At 42.3% G+C, this 18,984-nt stretch overlaps 1 protein-coding gene across 4 annotated transcripts in view; it reads right to left on the bottom strand.

Annotated features, from left to right (window-relative positions):
• Nucleotides 1-18,984, bottom strand: part of LOC126992348 (uncharacterized) — a 44,758-nt gene that overhangs the window by 24,646 nt on the left and 1,128 nt on the right. Inside the window, exon 2 of one of the 4 annotated variants that reach the window (XM_050851070.1) lies at nt 16,913-18,100. In XM_050851070.1, the coding sequence (XP_050707027.1) occupies nt 16,913-17,849 (937 nt within the window). In that variant the 5' untranslated portion in view covers nt 17,850-18,100. Of the gene's footprint in view, nt 1-15,024; nt 18,101-18,984 lie in introns of those variants that run through there. The other 3 variants (XM_050851063.1, XM_050851056.1, XM_050851077.1) reach the window with 3 other exon arrangements.

The raw sequence follows: 18,984 nt of genomic DNA, 5'->3' as shown, positions 1-18,984 counted from the left end.
ACTACCGATTGACATTTGGGATCGGTACTACCGGCGGTAGATTACTTAATGATACCGATCATTCGTATTTTGAAGAATCTATCAATCACCGCTACCGATCGCATGATTGGCAGTCAATCGGTATCGGTAGATTGAAAAGCGAGCGCGGACTTTTTGTTAAGACTTAAGAGAAGACGACCCGCAAAATGAAACGGACAAGTTTCAACACGTTCGAGCGCATCTATGGGAAGCAGTTAGCAGGAAATTCCAGGTATTACTTTTGACGCCATCACGCTTTTAGCCAATCACCGGCCGTTCTGGGCGTTCTTCAGCCAATCAGAGGCAGCCACCACCCAGCAGATTCTTCCCCGCCCAAAGTTTTGGCGAGCCCCACTCTTGTTTGGCCTGCCGACGCGAGTAGCCTACACCCACGCCTAGCTCCTACGCCTCGACAACGTGCTCAGCCTCATCGCCTAGTGTTTTAAGTGGCAGTGTTTTTAAGTCCACCGCGCAGCAGCACTCTAATCGTTTTGTGCTTTTAACTTTTCAAGGATTTTCCTTTTAAACTTTATTTTACATTAAAAGTTTTTTTAATCTACCGACACCGAATCTATACCGATCGGTAGATTTCTGAAAATCTACCGATCTACCGACACCGATTGACGCTCACACCGACCACCGATACCGTGGTAGATTTTCACAGAATCCCAGCCTTATATATATATATATATATATATATATATATATATATATATATATATATATATATATATATATATATATATATATATATATATATATATATATATATATATATATATATATATATATATATATATATATATATATATATATATATATATATATATATATACATATATATATATATATATATATATATATATATATATATATATATATATATATATATATATATATATATATATATATATATATATATATATATATATATATATATATATATATATATATATATATATATATATATATATATATATATATATATATATATATATATTCTCATCCAGCGTATATCCTTTTCCTGGGATGTGTAGCTTAACTGTGTGGCCTGGCTGAATAGCCTGGCTGTGTGGCCTGGATTTGTGGACTGGCTGTGTGGCCCGGCTGTGTGGCCTGGCATACTATCATAAATATCTGAAAGTATAACATAAAAATGATTGATAAATACTACATGTTCATGCGCCTAGGTCGCCAGGCCAGGAAAGACTGTATATATTTAAGGTCGCAGCTAGGAATGCTACCGATTCTACATCAGTTATTTCTAAAGACCAAAACCGAGGTGTAACGCGTTTTCATGAGTTTTTTTATACCATGGTACAGAGGTTTGACAAACACCCACAAGCGCCATAAACTTCCCATTGAAATGCCCAAAACGCCAAAGAAACCCTTGTCAAATATGTGATCGTGAACCGAAATGTTTAATACCGTGACCCCTAACAAACCACCACTCACCCCGCCGTAGGAGTGCGAGTATCAGCAGAAGCACAGCTGCAACGATGCTCATTAAGGAACAGCCCTCTGCCCTCATGGCCACGGGAGCTCCTAGGCGGTGTTCTCAGACGCTTCCTCACATCAACTATTCCAAAGGCTGAAAAGGAGATCAATCGGGCTCTTAGGAATATCTTTCTAGGTTCATGGTACAAAAGAAGGGTCGGACTACCACCATGGCAGTGTCATGAAAGTACCCGGAAATGCCCAAACTCCCTAAAAGCCTTGTCAAATGTGTGTGTCTGGGCGATTAAATGTTTAGAATATGACGCAGATAAAGACTTACGGAAATACAGTGAGGAGTACACAGACAAAGAGATAGATGCACAGAGAGCTGTAAGGATAGAGAATAATACAGAGACGTAGGCTACAGAGAAATACACACACACACACACACACACACGGTAGCTCAGTGGTTAGAGCGTCTTCCTCACAACCAGAAGGACCGGGGTTCGATTCCCCGACAGGGTGAAGATAAGTTGGGTTTATCTTCTTTCACGTGTAGCTCCTGTTCACCTTGCAGTGAGTAGGTACGCGACGTAAGGCGAGGAGTTGTGACCTCGTTGTCGCGGTGTGTTGTGTGTGAGTGGTCTCAGTCCTCTCCAAAGATCGGTCACTGAGCTCCGAGCTCCTTCCGTAGGGGAACGGCTGGCTGTCTTGAGAAAGACCCGCAGCACACCAAGAGGTGAATTACACACACACACACACACACACACACGCACACACATGTGCTGACTCAGTGGATTAAGGAACATATCAGATTCGGGAATGAAGGCGAGGCATCAAGACTAGACCTGGTATTTATTAAGGAGTCGGAAATAATAGAAAATCTTAAAATAGATTGTCCAATAGCGAAGAGTGACCATGCGGTTGTGGAATTTGAAGTATAAAAAAGAGAACGATTGACTGAAAAGAGGATCACAAAATTGGGAGAAGCAATTACTGTAAGGCAGACTTTGTTAGCATGAGAATTTTTTTTGAAAATGCTAATTTGAGTGGGCTGTACAAGGCCGAGAGTACACAGGATAAGTGGGAGGAGTTTTTAAAGCTATACAAGGAAGCCGAAAACAGATATGTCCCTAAGGTAACCAAAAGGGATGTTGATGAAAAGGAGTGGTTTAACAAGAGATGCGAGGCAGTTAGAAAGAGAAAGGAGGAAGCTTGGAAGGGATGGAGGAGACGAAGAAGAATCAACGCGTGGAACAATTTCAAACAAGCAAGGAATGAATATACAAAAATTAGAAGAGAAGAAAAAAGGATATATGAAAAAAAGATATAATTGACAAATACAAAGACCAACCCAAACTATTCTATAGACATGTGAACGGCAAATTGAAGAACAGAGAAACAATCAATAAACTGAAAATGGATGAAACTACATATGAGGACCCAGCAGAGGTGGCAGAGGTGATAAATAACAGCTTCCAAAGAGTTTTTACAAAAGAAGACGAATTTGTACAACCACGGGGCCAGGAAAAAGGAAGGGTTATGCAGGAGATACAGTTAACGGTGCAGGTCAAGGAAAGCTTGAACAAGAAGGATGTAAGAAAGGCGACGGGGCCGGATGGAGTATCAGGTGATCCTGAAAGAATGTAGTGAGCAACTTGCAGAGAAACTGCACTCCATAATGAGCGCCTCCGAGTGAAGGAAAGGTACCACAAGATTGGAAGAGAGCGAACATAGTACCGATTTTTAAGGGAGGCAAGAGAGAGGGCCCATTAAATTACAGACCGGTATCACTCACTAGTGTGGTTGTGAAGATATGTGAGAGATTGGTTATAAAAAGGTGGTCGGACTTCTTAGAAAGTGAGAAAATTATCTCGGATTGCCAGTTTGGATTCAGGAGAAGGAGATCTTGCGTCACCAACTTGTTGTGTTACTACTCAAGGGTAACAGAGTTAATACAGGAGAGAGAAGGCTGGGGGGATGGAGTGTACCTGGATTTGAAAAAGGCATTTGACAAAGTACCGCACAGAAGAGTAATTTGGAAAATTAAAAATAGGGGTGGAGTGGGTGATGGACTGATTAAGTGGCCGGAGGACTTCCTAACTAACAGGGAAATGAGGACGATAATCAGGGACAGGGTTTCCAACTGGTGCCCAGTGATGAGTGGGGTCCCGCAAGGTTCAGTGCTGGCACCAATAATGTTTGCTGTTTATATAAATGATATGGTGGACGGTGTGTCCAGCTATGTGAGTTTGTCTGCAGATGATGCAAAGCTATTGAGACGAGTGAATAATGTGAAGGACTGTGAGGCATTGCAAGGGGACCTGGATAGAATTTGTGAGCGGAGTGGTACATGGCAGATGGAGTTCAACCTGAGGAAATGTAAAAAAATGGAGTTTGGTAGGAGTGGTAGAAGATGTGAATATGATTATAAGATGGGAAGTGAGATAATATGCAGAGGAGTAGAGGAAAAAGATTTGGGAGTGACTGTCTCAGAGAACATGTCACCGGACAAACGCATCAACAGGGTAACGGGACAAACTCTGAATTTGCTGAGGAACATAAGGACGGCATTTGTGTACTTGGATGAGATGATAAAGAAAATATTAGTTACAATGATAAGGCCAAGGTTGGAGTATGCAACAGTGGTCTGGTCTCCTCACGAAAAGAAGAACATAAGGAAGCTGGAAAGAGTCCAGAGAGTGGCAACTAAGATGGTACCGGAACTTCGAGATCGGATTTGTGAGGAGAGACTCAATAGCATGGGGCTCACAAGTCACAACCCTGGAGAGAAGAGAACGAGGAGACCTGATAGCGGTGTAGCCTACAAGGTGGCGAACGGAGTGGAGTATTTGGACAGAGAGGACCTGTGTGTGTGGAACGTGAGAGAAATGAGAGGACATGGAGAGAAGTTGAGGCCGACCACATGTATAAGAGATATGAAAAAGTTTAGCTTCCCAAACAGAAGCACTGAGCTGTGGAATAGACTGGAGGAGGAGGTGGTTTGTGCAAGAAACATTCATGATTTGAAGGAAAAGTTGGATAAGAGCGGATATGGAGATAGGACAGCGCGAGCATAGCTCTCTTCCCGCATGTCACAACTAGGTAAATACACACACAACCGCTCCGGTAGCTCAATCGGTTAGAGCGCCGCGCTGCAAGGCTGCACGGCCAAACAGGCGGCGGTTCGAGCCCCGCTCAAGCCGGACTCTTTCCGTTGACTAGAAAAGGTAACTGTTCCGCCATGAGCAAGGGGGATGGGGTGTGTGGTGTGTGAGGTCCTGGCAGTACCCAGAGATCGACAATAATGAGCACTTGCTCACGTCGTGATGGTATCTGCTGGCGAAAGCGAGTTCAACTCGTGATCAGGCCGTGGTGAATTACACACACACACGAACACACACACACACACACACACACACACGAAAATGAGTGCACGCCGCCACCACCGTCAACGTTATGGCACCAACTGTATTAATCGGCCAAGATTTCCTTCAGTAAAACAAACCCGTAATTATATTCATTGGCCCATAGATGTTTTTTTGGCCCAACCTTCCTCATACGACAGCCCTTACATGCCCTCTCTTTCCTTGTTCCTGTGTGTGTGTGTGTGTGTGTGTGTGTGTGTGTGTGTGTGATTCACCACGGCCTGATCACGTGCTGGACTTCTCGTCGCTAGCAATCTCATTATAGTCGATCTCTGGGTACCTACTGCTAGGGCCTGTGTGTGTGTGTGTGCGTGCGTGCGTGCCAATACAACATAGCCCAAAAGAGCGATGCGGCCGTAATCGTTGCCATATTGAGATCATATTTTCGTCATCCTTCTCCACGGTGCAGTGGTTAGCGATTTAGCTTCAATGTGGGCCCTGGGATTGACTCTCTGCCCGGTCAGTCGGCGTGCAGGCCACCCAGCTGTTCATCCTCCCTTTCTTGCACACCACATCTTTTCCAGAAAACCCTTCATGGCTTCTATAATTCTATCATTTGCTTCATCACTCAGTCCCAGCAGCAGCAGCATCCATTCCCTCTCTGTCCTTGCAATCCTCCCATTCACATCCCAGCCCATCTCACTCATTGCCACCCTCATCATCTCCGTCCTTTCTCTCCGGTACCTCCCACACACCATTATCACATGCACGACAGTTTCATCCACACCACTCCATGGGCCTAGATGGTGGTCGGCCCAAGCCCCCCCATGCGCAGGCAAGTGTTTATAGTGACGCCACCTCTTCGTGGCTCATGCTGCCCCCCGGAGCTCATTCCTGATTCACTTGGACAGTTCCTCTAGAGTCCGGGTTGATGGGTGGTCTTCAGGACAGCATGTGGATAGTCTTAGACCACTCGGCGGTGATGGAAAATCCCAGGTGGTAGCGGCGGATTTGAACCCGGATCGTCCAGAACGCTGCGAACGCGAGACCCGCACGTTAACCACGCAGCCACCGCATCAGTGTTAGTGTTAGTAGTGTTATTGGTGTGTGGTGTTAGTGTTACAGTGTTGGGGTCACTTTCACAGTTCGCCATGATGGGTTAGTAAGCCTTCAAACCAATAACAAAGACTCCCAAAAATTCTGTGTGTAGGCCTAGCTAGTGGAAAAATAGCCCGCTAATCACTGCTCCTATAAAAGAGAGCATGGATGAGTGGCCAGAAGAGAGGTTGCAATGCCAGTATTTAATTAAGGACTGAAAAATTGAAATTAAGGAGGAAAAAGTAGGTTAAGTATTGTAAGGAAATATAAGTGCCGCCAGAATCCGTTACCGCGTGGAATGTTCCAGAGTCTCACACCACAGAGCAAAATTAGTAGTTCATTCACCCAGTCTTATGAGGCACCATTATCACACACAGGATCATCACCTGCCAAATAATACAGGAAGCGTGACTTTACGAATGTTACTTGAGGTAAATATATTGTTAAGAGATTCTGATGGTAAACTAATTTTAAGGGTCATGGGACAGGGTCCACTTATTAGAGGTTAGCTTACGTATCTTACATCACTAATGACACTTGTAAATACCATGAACACAGGTTACCATTAACACCTTAAACTAACATGCACACATGGGAATAATTAGCACTGACATCATAATTGTTTCCACCCACACGGGGAAACAGACTCCACCATTCCACACCTTAATTAAGTCCTAACCAAAACTAATGAGTGTTTGCGCTTATCCATTGTTACCCCTGAGAACGACACATATACCACCCTTTTGGCCTCTCCTTCCTTCCTCTCTTCACACACCCTGCCACAGGCAATCCCCCACAACGCAGCTGCAAATAGTAGTAGTAGTCGGTCGGGAGTTTTGCCTTTGTAACGGCACTCCCTGATGTGTCTACTGTCTGGGTCTATTATTTTCCTTTTTCTTTCATTCTTTTTTCTCTTATTGTCCAAAACTTGTGTACTGTTGTTTTCGTTTGTTCGGTGTTCATTTTCAAATAAAAATTTTCCAATGGTGTCGTCCTCTTCTTCCTCGTAAGGCTGTTGCAGCCTCACGCACTTTATTCTTTCCTCTGCATAGGCCGGGCACCAGAGCAGAAAGTGTCGCAGGTCTTCGTTTTCAGCTTCACACATGTCACACTTGGTTTCCTCTTGCCGGTGTCTGTTTCTGTCTTTTAGTTGCATGTTGTTTGTCCTGCATCTGAATAGCACTTCTGAGGCTTGGTTGTTGTTGTATACCTCCTCTTGTCCTCCCAACTCCTGTCTCCATTTTCTATATATCTTAAGGCTTGCTTTCTCATTCATTTGCCTCTTCCACTCTCTTGTATCCACCTCTCTCATTCTCTGCTTTATACTCTCCTTTGTCTCATTCCTCACACTCACACTCAGTCCCTCTGTTGCTCTCAGTTCATTCAACAAATCTTTCACCCACCTACTTTGTCTCTTCTCTATCATCTCCTCTCCCACCCTTCTCACCAAATCGTTTCCTTCCACAAGAACATATCTTAAGTACTTCCACTGTCCCTCCCTTATCCTGTTTTTAACACTGGAGCTTCCTATCTCCCCCCTGAGTGCTGCTTCCTGTGCATATATTGGTGCCTTCAAGATCTTCCTGTACACCCCATTCTCTATCCTCTGCAACTTTTTTATGTCTGTCTTTGTGATGTTTATTATATTTACCCCATACAGGATGGATGGCAGCGCAACATTTTTCCAATATGTCTTTCCTATTAACATTCTTGAACAGCTCTTTTCAATTACATTGTATGTCATATTTGCTAGCCTTCTCGCTTTCCTGAACATTTCTTCCTTTTGCATTTGAAAACAGTTCCTCTTGTCATTGACTATTATTCCTAAATATTTAATTCTATCCCCAACACTAATGCCCCCTATATTTTCTGGTTTGTTTTCCATATTAAAAATGATAATATTGCTTTTCTGCTTATTTACTTCTAGTCCATATTCTTTAGCTATAGTCTCCATCTTCTCTATCACCTGTACTGCCTCCCCTACACTATTTGCCAAAAGCATGCCATCATCTGCAAAGAAGAATGAGGTAATCCTGAATGCCTCATCTTTGTACCCACATTCTAGCTCCTCTAGCTCCTGAATTATTTTAAAAGTAATCATCTTAAACAGTGTAGTTGAGGCAGTACATCCCTGTCTAATCCCACTGGTCACTTCTATTTCTATCTCCTCCTCTTCTTTATCTATCTCTATCTTAGTTCTATCTCCTACATAAACTCCTGCTATGAAGTTAATTATATCTGGGTTTACCTTGCTATCCTTTAAAACTTCTATTAACTTATCTCTTCTTACACTATCATAGGCCTTTGCAAAATCTATCAAGATTACTATCAATGGTTTCCTCATCTTATATGCTCCTTCTACACAATATCTTAGAATAAATAGGTTGTTTTCTATCCGACTTCCCTCTGTGAATCCTGCCTGTGTATCCTTACCTATACCATTTATCCTAATGTGGTCTTCCAAGCTAGTTCTAATCACAGCCATCATTAGCTTGTACCCTACATTTGTCAGAGCTATTGGCCTTAGTTCTTTAACCTTTGGTCTACACTTCTTTGGTAACATGACTGTCCTAGAGTCCCTCCATCCCTCTGGCATCCTCCCTGTCTCTAATACTGCCCCAAGGTCTTCAACCAACACTTTCCGTAATACTTTACTTTTTGCAAATTCTTTGTACATTTCTGGCTTTATTTTGTCTGTTCCAACTGCTTTTTTATTCTTCATTCTATTGATACATTTAATTACTCTATCTTCCCTTATGCTTTCTTCTTCCAGATAGATGAATCCCCCCTTCACCCTTCTTGTCATTTCCATGTGTTCTCTCACTTCTAGTCCACATTTTTCAGTGTGTTGCCACCCCACTGCCCTCAGCTCATTAATATCCTCCAACCTTACAGCCTGGTTTTCCTCTATGTCCTTTTTTACCTGTTCATACTCCCTTACATACTCCTCTCTCTTCTCTGTGTTCCAAACTTCCTTTATATCATTTCCATGTTTTCTGTACACTCCACTCCAAAAACCTTTTACTTCCTCCCCCACCTTTCCTTTCTCCAGCTCAACTCCGTCCTCCCCATATATCCTTAAAGTGTCTTTATCCTTAACCTTTTCCCCTTTAAGTATTCTTATATACTCCCACATCTTTTTCCCTCCATCTTTCTTATCCTTAATTTCCTTTGTTATCTTCTCCTCTTGTTTGTACATTTCCTTCCTTATCTTTAATTGTACCTTTGTTCTTTGTTCTACATATAATTTTTGCCACCTTTCTTCCTCTTCTTTGCATTTTGCATTTCTCCTATTTCTGTTTAACCTCTTCCTTTCTTTTATTTCTTTCCTTATTTCCTCGTTTATCCATGCTGGTTCCTCGCCGTCCCCTAGCTTTTTCTCTCTTCTTCTATATACACTTTTTAGCACTGCATCTGCTGTTTCTCTCATTTTTTTCTCCAGTTCTCCTATACTGTCCACCTTATTCCTCGTCACACTTTCTTCTAGCTTTCTCCTAAAGTTTTCTAGTGATGATTTATCTGTTTTATAGTACTCCCTCTCAATCCAATCATTTTTCTTGAACTCCCTCTTTTCTTCTTTTACCCTTAATTCCACCTCTATCAGGTTATGGTCTGAAAGGTCATATTCTTCCTTTTTTTCATCTATCCTCATTTTATGGAACCTATTGTACACCTTGTCTGTCACTAATACATAATCTATTACACTCTGTTGTCCATCTCGGCTCCATGTCACTTCTCCCTCACACCTCTCGTCATCATTTAACATAATCAATCCATATTTTTCCATCCATTGTATAATCACTTCCCCATTCCTGTTTACTTTTTGTGTTCCCTTGAACCCCACATGTCCATTGAAGTCACCCATTATCATCAAAGGCTCTGGGTTTTCCTCTATTATTTTTTCTATTTCTTGTGCTATTTTCTTGTTTCTCTCTACATCACTAACACTAAAGTATACTAACACTAATCTAACCTCCCATTTTCCTATTTTTCCTATTGTGTGTAATACATCCTTACATTTTGTTTCTATTTTACATAAAGTTGTTCCTTTTCCTTTTCTGTAAATAATCATTAGTCCTCCTCCCCTTCTGTCCTTTTCCTCTCTCATATTGTCTAAGACTTCAAAATTATCGCCAAAATTAACCTCCCTATATTTTTTCTGGGTTTCCGTTAAACAAACTATACTATTGCCCTTAACTAATTCCTCCACTTCCTTCCCCTTAGTTTTAGTTAACCCCTGCACATTCAAAACTTTCACTGCTGCAAATACTTCCCCCTCCCCTTTTCTTTCCCCTCTTTCCCCATCTCATTCCCTACCTTGATGCTCTGCCACCCTCACAACCCTGCCTTTCTTTATTATCCATTTACCTCCCTCCCTTCTTTTCTCTTGTAGCTCTTCCCTTAGCACTGCATCTTCCTCTCTCTCTTTCTTTGTTTTATCTACACCAATCCTGATGTTTTTAATCTCTTCCTCTCGTACATAACTCAGCTCTTTGCCTCTCTTAATCACTCCCCACTTTGCATAATTGTTTACGGCTGCATGCTGGACTTGGTCTTGGCGACGCCCAGCTTCCCATCAGTCAGACTTGCCTTTGGCGCACCTGAAAGGGGCGATGTCGCTCGTGAGAATCACGGTCTCAGTTATAGTATTAAGGCCAAAGTGAGTTGAATACAGTGAACAGCTCTTTCCTCACCTGAAAGGGGCGATGTCGCTCGTGAGAATGAGCTTGCTCCCACAGCCTAGGGCGAGGGAGGACAGTACGTGAGTCGGCCCCAAAACGCTTTGGGGTGACGTCACGGATCGAGTGACAAAGTGGTCGCAGGTTAGGCCTGCTTGAGACCTGAGATTTCCTTGGTAGTCCTCCAATATCAATAGAAAGTTACTGGTATTTTATTTCCATTACAGATAACTAACGTTCTCCCGCAATAATTGAAAGAAAGCAGATTGATCACTTTCGGCAACGATACCCTGGTTTGACCCCTGGCAACTTTGAAATTTTGTTGACATTACAGATTGTAGGGGAGATATGGGACACAACGGGCCTCTTTGTTTCAACACCCATCTCTCTCTCTCTCTCTCTCTCTCTCTCTCTCCTTGCGTGCGTGCGAGTAAACATTGCAAAAGTCAATTTAAATATATCTGTCACCTACAGACCTCCCGGGCAATCACTCGATGACGACCTTGAAATGTACAGCGTCTTAAGGCAGTCACTTAATAACAGCGACTCACTGATATTAGGAGACTTTAACCTCCCCCATATCGACTGGGCGACACTGTCAGGTACAGAAGGCGAGTCACATAGAATGATCGAATTTCTAGAAGAAAATTATCTAAGCCAAATGGTTTCTGAGCCAACTCGACAAATTAATATACTCGACCTTGTTATAACGACCCAAGATAACCTTGTCAGTAGTGTCACGGTAGGAGAACACCTCGTTCTTGCGATCATAAATTAGTGCGCCGACATTAAAGCTCAATCATCAGTGACTGAAAATAAAGTAAAGGTGCCCAATTTCAAAAGAGCTAACTTCGTAGAAATCCGACAAAACTAACAGAAATACAACTATCAGATGACGGCAACGTAGATGAAGCCTGGCTAAGTTTTAAAAATCACTTACTCACTCAGCAGAACACATTCGTCCCCTTGTGCAGAAGCTTAATTAACACTAATAAAAGCCCACCGTGGTTTAATAGCGAAATTAAACAATCAGTCAATGAAAGAAAATTGTTTTACAAGTTAAAGAAAGAACAAAGCATGCCCAAAACATTAGACTTTATAATGATGCCAGGCGACGAGTAAAAAGACTAGTAGGTCAGGCAAAGCGTAGATATGAAAAAAATATTGCAGCCAACTGTAAAAATAATCCGAAATCTTTCTTCAGTTACATAAACAACAGAAAGGTGATCAAAAGTGGTACTGGACCTTTAACAAACAGCGACGGTGCACTAGTGACTGACAGCCAACACATTGCAAACCTCTTAAACAATTACTTTTCCTCGGTGTTTAATACTAACAGTCTTCCTCTCGCTACCACCAACACCAGTACTATTGTAAATCTCGAGCATGCATTGCCTAATTTTGAAATAACAACCGATGAAGTCCTTAAAGCTCTCCATTCACTTAAAACAAATAAAAGTCCCAGACCCGACAAAGTATATCCTATACTGCTTAAAGAAACAAAGAGAAATACTCTCCTCCCTCACTATCAGATTCAATATGTCCTTGCGACAAGGCATCATCCTTCGGATTTAAAAAGGCTAACGTGACACCGATTTTTAAGAAAGGAGACAAAAAAATACCAGGTAACTACCGACCCATAAGTCTAACTTCAGTTGTAGGTAAGCTACTCGAGAGCATAATTAGAGACAAAATTGTAAGTTACCTCGAAAGCCACTCATTAATTGGGGATTCACAACATGGCTTCCGTAACAAAGGATCCTGCCTGTCAAACCTACTGACCTTTTATAACGATCTCTTCTCAATTTATGACGTAACCAAATCACTGGACGTAGTCTATCTTGATTTCCAGAAAGCGTTTGATAAAGTCCCACATCATAAATTACTTTATAAATTAAAGCAAATAGGCATTGATGGTCAAGTAAACCAATGGATCGTGAATTGGTTGAGCAACAGACAACAAAGAGTTGTGATTGACGGATTTAACTCAGAGTGGGCGCCGGTCACTAGTGGCGTCCCTCAGGGCTCGGTTCTTGGCCCAGTGCTCTTCATTATTTACATCAACGACGTGGATGTTGGACTCAATAATTGCATTAGTAAATTTGCAGACGACACAAAGATTGGTAACTCGGTTCTCACTGACGAAGACAGGCAAAGCCTCCAAGAAGATTTGCACAAAATTTCAGCTTGGTCGGATAAATGGCAGATGCCCTTTAACATAGACAAGTGCCAGGTCCTTCAAGTTGGAACAAAAAATAAGAAGTTCGATTACGAAATACGCGACGTTAAACTCACAAGCGTTCAATGCATTAAGGACCTGGGGATTAAAATCGCGTCAAACCTCAAATTCTCACATCAATGCATCGATGCAGCAAATAAAGCGAACAGAATGTTGGGCTTCATTAAAAGAAAGTTTTTATTCAAGAATAAAGATGTAATACTTCCACTCTACAATAGTTTAGTCAGACCCCACTTGGAATATGCGGTATAGTTTTGGTCTCCCCACCATGCAAAGGACATTGCTAAACTAGAAGGTGTTCAGTGTCGAGCAACAAAAATGATCCCTTCCTTGCGCAACAAATCCTACGAAGAAAGGCTTTCCACCCTTAACATGTTCTCTCTTGAAAAACGTCGCCTCCGAGGAAAACTGATCGAATGTTTTAAAATACTTAATGGTTTCACGAATGTAGACAGAACAAAATTGTTTATGATCGATGACACTTTGCGAACGAGGAACAATGGCACAAAACTCAAATGTAGACAAGTAAATTCAGACTGCACCAAAATTTTTCTTCGCCAACGTTGTAGTGCGAGAATGGAACAAGCTCCCACCATCAGTGGTCCAGTGTAAAACGATTGACTCCTTTAAAAACAAGCTCGACCGTCACTTCCTTGAACTTAATATTAACTAGAGTAGAAAAGCAACGTTTTGGAGCCATCTGATTAATGTAAAATCACTTAGGTTTAAGGACAGACCACCTAGTCTGGACCATGGGGTCTGTGTGGTCTGATTTTCTATGTAAATCTATGTAAATCTCTCTCTCTCTCTCTCTCTCCCAGTACAGATCATCACCACCACCACCACCTAACCATCCCATCTCTCTCTCTCTATCCCAGTTCAGATCACCACCACCACCAGCAACACCACCACCTTCTGCCCCTTCTGCGGTAAGAGTTCCTTCCACGACATGTCCAATCTCCGCCGCCACATTCGGACACACACGGGGGAGCGGCCGTTCAGGCGCCCGCGCTGCCCTTAATGGGTCACACAGAACGAGCACCTTGTGGCACACGTCAGGAGGAAACACGGAGTGGTGGGGCCGAGTTGGTAGAGGAGGAGGAGAAAGACTGTGGGCTGTGTTGTGGTGAGTGGGAGAAGGGAAGGAGGAGGAGGAGGAGTAAGTTACGGGGAAGAATGAATGTGTGAGGTAAGATGATGGGGGAAGAGGAGGAGGAGGAGACTGAGGTTAGTGTGGTGTCAAGTTGGGAAAGGGAAAGAGAATGCAGTTAAGGAGAAAGAAGAGGAGGAGGAGGAATTACAGGAATCAGGAATAACAGGCTTTAAAATGTCACAACAGGAGAAAGAAGAGGAGGAGGAGAAAAAGGGAAATATAATAATAGAGTTACATTTCACAAGAGGAAGAGAGGGAGGAGGAGGAGTGGAAGAAAGCAAGTGGAGAGAGGGAGGAAAGTGGACTAACACTGAGATAAAAAACAACAAAAAGTAATATGAATGAGGCAACTATTGAGAATGGAGGAGGAGGAGGAGGAGGAGGAAACAGCAAACAGAAAAAGTTAACAAAAATAAATGAAAATATTAAAGAGCCTTTAAGTGGAGGAAGAGGAGGACAAGGAGGAGCAAAGGAGGAGGTGGAGAAGGAGGAGGAAGAGGAGGAAGAGGGAGGAAGAAATGAAACAGATGGAAAGTTAGCCAATGAGAAAAACAATATTGAAGACTCTACCATCTAGGAAGGTGTGTGGAAGAGGAATAAACAGAGGAGGAGGAGGAGAGAAGATAATCAAACATAACAAAATACTAACTCCAGGAACTTTATCTCCATACAAAACACAAAGAAATGTTATGTGCAGAGTGTGTGTGTGTGTGTGTGTGTGTGTGTGGGTGTAAGATGGGAGGTAGGAGGGAGCAGGCTGAGGGAGGGGGAAGCCCTGTTTAAACACACAGCTGCTCTACCTACGGCTGGATACTTGAAATGTCAACTCATTACTTAACCAAGTATCACTAATAGCACTGGCCTGGTCGTAAGTTCTATGCCATAACTCAGTGAGTACCTGTAGCTTATGTGAGAGGCAGAAGCATCTCAGAATACCGAGTTCAACTGCACCAACAAGACTCTTGGTACCAAACACCTTTCCTCCACCTTGACGAGGGCAAAGACACGGATCGCAGAGGAAGGGGTGGCAAGTCTCAAGTGTTCATTTCTTATTCAAGCAGCCTAACAAGTGTCACTAGCACTGGTCACAAAGAATGGCATATCCACACGACTTGTAAACAAAACACAAAATGTTGAAGGTCACGGCAAGATCAAAAGTTCAGGACCAGATCAAAAGGTTCAAGTCACTCTTCCTTCAGCGCAAGAGGACGCACAACACCACACTACACTTCACTGCTCTACACTGCATCATCATCATCATCATTTCATCGATGCCTGCTCCTAGGAGCTCCCACCAGGGGATGGCCATGGCAGAAGAGCTTCCAACTTTCTCTATCCAGACACTCCCTCCTTGCCTGCTCAAAGTTTCTCAAAGATCTTTCTCCCCTCTCCCTAACGTACTCTTGCACCCTATCCCTCCATTTCACTGGAGGTTGTCCTCTAGCATTCCCTCCCTCTATCTCACTCACATACACCCTTCTGGTCATCTTACTCTCCTCCATTCGCTCCATGTGGCCAAACCACATTAAGGTCTGTCGCTTCACTTCTTCCACCACTCCACACTTCTTCCCTTCACCCCTGTGACACATTCAAAAATGCTCGTACACACTTTCATTACTCATTCCATCCATTCTACTCACAAGTACTCCTCAAATAACTCATTTCCACTGCCTGCACTCTAGACCTCTGACTTTCATTCCAGGCCCACATTTCACTTGCATATGTGAGGGTTGGTACTATTATTGTATTTCTCAAATCCCTCTTTACCTCCATGCTCACACTTCTACCATTCATGATTCGTCCCAAAGACCCTACCACCCTTCTTCCTTGCAATGCCCTTTCTCTCATCTCACCCTCCATACCACCATGCTTACACATAACTGATCCAAGGTACTTAAACTCATTGACCTCCTTCATTTCTTTGCCATTCAAAATTATTTTGCATTCTTTTTCACATTCAATTCCCACTCCCTATCTCTCTATGGGCATACAAAATCTACAACCTCACTTCTACTTCGCTCACAAACCATCACTTTACTTTTGTTGACATTTACTTTCAGCTTTCTCCTATTACAGACACAATCAAAAACACTGACCAAATTTTGTAGGTCACTTTCATTTTCTGCAATGAGCACCGTGTCATCAGCAAACAGTATCGAATTCAGTACCCACTTCCCTCCCTCATCGAACAGTCTTACTCCAACTTCTCCAACTTTGCCCTTCATTTCTCTAATGACACATTCCATATAAATATTGAATAACCATGGTGACATGACGCACCCTTGTCTTAAGCCCACTTTTATCTCAAAATGTTCCCTTGTTTCTCCAGTAATTTTGACACATGCAGATGCATCCTCATAGAAAGACTTTATTGCACTAAGCAGTTTTCCTCCCATACCATAAATCTTTAAAACATCCCACAATGCAATCCAATCGACTCTGTCATAAGCTTTTTCCAAATTCATGAAGGCAGCATATAGTTTCTTTCCTTTTGCTAATATTTTTTCTACTACCATCCTGAAGGCAAATATCTGATCCACACATCCCCTTCCCTTCCTGAAGCCTCCTTGTTCTTCACTGATTTTCTCTTCTGTAAGTCTTTGCACCCTCTCTATTATGACTTTTCCATATACCTTTCCGGGTATACTCAGGAGACTTATACCTCTATAGCTCCCACATTCCCCTCTCCTGCCTTTCCCCTTGTAAACTGGGACAATGATGGCTTTTGTCCAGTCTGCTGGCACCCCCCATGCTACTTCACATATCTTGACCATCCATTTAACAACGACATCTCCTCAACACTTCAACATTTCTCCTGTGATTCCATCAATTCCTACTGCCTTTCCATTTTTTAATCTTTTTATTGCCTGATTTACTTCTTTATTTGTTATACTTCTTTCTTTATATACTCCTCCTCAACCTCTACCCAAAACTGCTGGACGTCCATCCTCAAAATTCATCAAGTTTTTTAAATATTCTCTCCATCTCTCCTTCACAGCTTCCCCATCTTTCAACATCTTTCCATTCTCATCCATAACTTCATTTATTTTACTTGAGGAGATATTTTTTGCATTTCTTTCGTTTTTTACTTCTTTCCAATATGATTTCCTGTTCCCTTTATATTTTTCACTTAGTCTTTTTCCAAAGTCTTCATCAACTCTCTTCTTACTTTCTTTTATTGCTTGTTTTAATTTCATTTTGCATTCTCTATATTTCTTTTTCCTTTCCCTTTTTACTTGTTCAGCCACATTTCTTTCTTGAGTGTTCTTAAAAAGTTCCCTTTTCTCTTTTACTATCCTCCTTATCTCTTCTATCCACCATGAATTTCCTTTTCTTTTTCCATCTCTCACCACTTTCATCCCTAACACTTTTGTTGTTGTAGTTACTATTATTTCTTTAAATGTTCCAAAAACTTTTTCAATATTTGTATTATCTTTTACACTTCCCCATTTTTCACTTAAGGCCTCTGCCATTTCACGGTTATACTCATCTTTTATTTCTTTTTCCTGTAACTTTTCTATCTTCAGTATTTCCTTTTTTACTTCACCTTTCTTTTCAAACACCCACTTTTCTTTCAGCTTTAACTTTGCCAGCACTGCAAGATGGTCAGATCCATCGAACATTCCTATTACTACCTTCGCGTCACAAATTTCTTTTCTAAGCCTTTCATCTACTGCCACATAATCAATCAATCCTTTTTGCTCGTTTTCTTCTCCCCTCCTCCATGTGTATCGGTGGATATTCTTGTGCTGAAAGAAGGTGTTCGCTAGGAACATTCCCCTCTCAGCACAGACATCCACAAGGCAGTCTCCATTTTCATTTTTCCCAGGTATCCCCCATTTTCCCACCACATCCATCACATCTACACTGCACCAACTCCATACAGACTTACACGTCACAACAACACTTGGGAATCTTTGGCGTGGCGCTCTGTCTACGATAACCCGGCCAGCCCAACACAGACAGTACGTACACCGGCGGCTGGCGGCTGGCGGCTGTGGCTCTGCTCCCCGATGGCTGCTGGGTTACTGACGCCGGTGGGGGCACGCTGCAGCATCGCCCGGTGTGCCTTCATCTCCTCCAGCCTCTCGCGCCTGAAGAACCCTTTCTGTGCGGAGGGGAGGCTGTGTTAGTATGTGTGTTTGTTATGACTGATGCAGCTGGACCTAAAATTTCTGCCCTGGAACTTTGGTGTGGAGGAGAGACTTTGTTAATGTTTCTTTGCAAAACTAAAGACACTTACAGTCTTTCCAAAAGTAGACACTATCCCAATCTTTGCAAAACTAGACACTATCCCAATCTTTGCAAAACTAGAAACTATCCCAATCTTTGCAAAATTAGACACTATCCCAATCTTTGCAAAACTAGACACTATCCCAATCTTTACAAAACAAGACACTATCCCAATCTTTACAAAACAAGACACTATCCCAATCTTTACAAAACTAGACACTATCCCAATCTTTGCAAAACAAGACACTATCCCAATCTTTACAAAACAAGACACTATCCCAATCTTTGCAAAACTAGACACTATCCCAATCTTTGCAAAACAAGACACTATCCCAATCTTTACAAAACAAGACACTATCCCAATCTTTGCAAAACAAGACACTATCCCAATCTTTACAAAACAAGACACTATCCCAATCTTTACAAAACAAGACACTATCCCAATCTTTACAAAACAAGACACTATCCCAATCTTTGCAAAACACAGACACAGTCCTAGTAATCCTGCTCATCCCTAGCCGGCAGGAAAGGATGCTGCTGATTGGCTAGTGGTGGGCGGAGTGTCTCAGGTCTCCTCCAGCCAACAACTCGCGTAGGTTCATAAACTGTTCATGTTTCTTTGCACGGGTCACCTGTTGCACGAGAGGGAAGTTTTGTTGGCATCATTGAATCAAGCAGTGACTGTACAACTACGACACAATTTCCAAAACTGGATAGGGTAAAAAATAAAGTAATTGTGGTGAACACAACCAAGAAAAC

The sequence above is a fragment of the Eriocheir sinensis genome, chromosome 7, assembly GCF_024679095.1.
Source record: "Eriocheir sinensis breed Jianghai 21 chromosome 7, ASM2467909v1, whole genome shotgun sequence".
In the NCBI taxonomy this organism is placed as follows: domain Eukaryota; kingdom Metazoa; phylum Arthropoda; class Malacostraca; order Decapoda; family Varunidae; genus Eriocheir; species Eriocheir sinensis.
The sequence above is the reverse complement of the archived record's forward strand: the minus strand, read 5'-3'. Positions and strand labels throughout refer to the sequence as shown.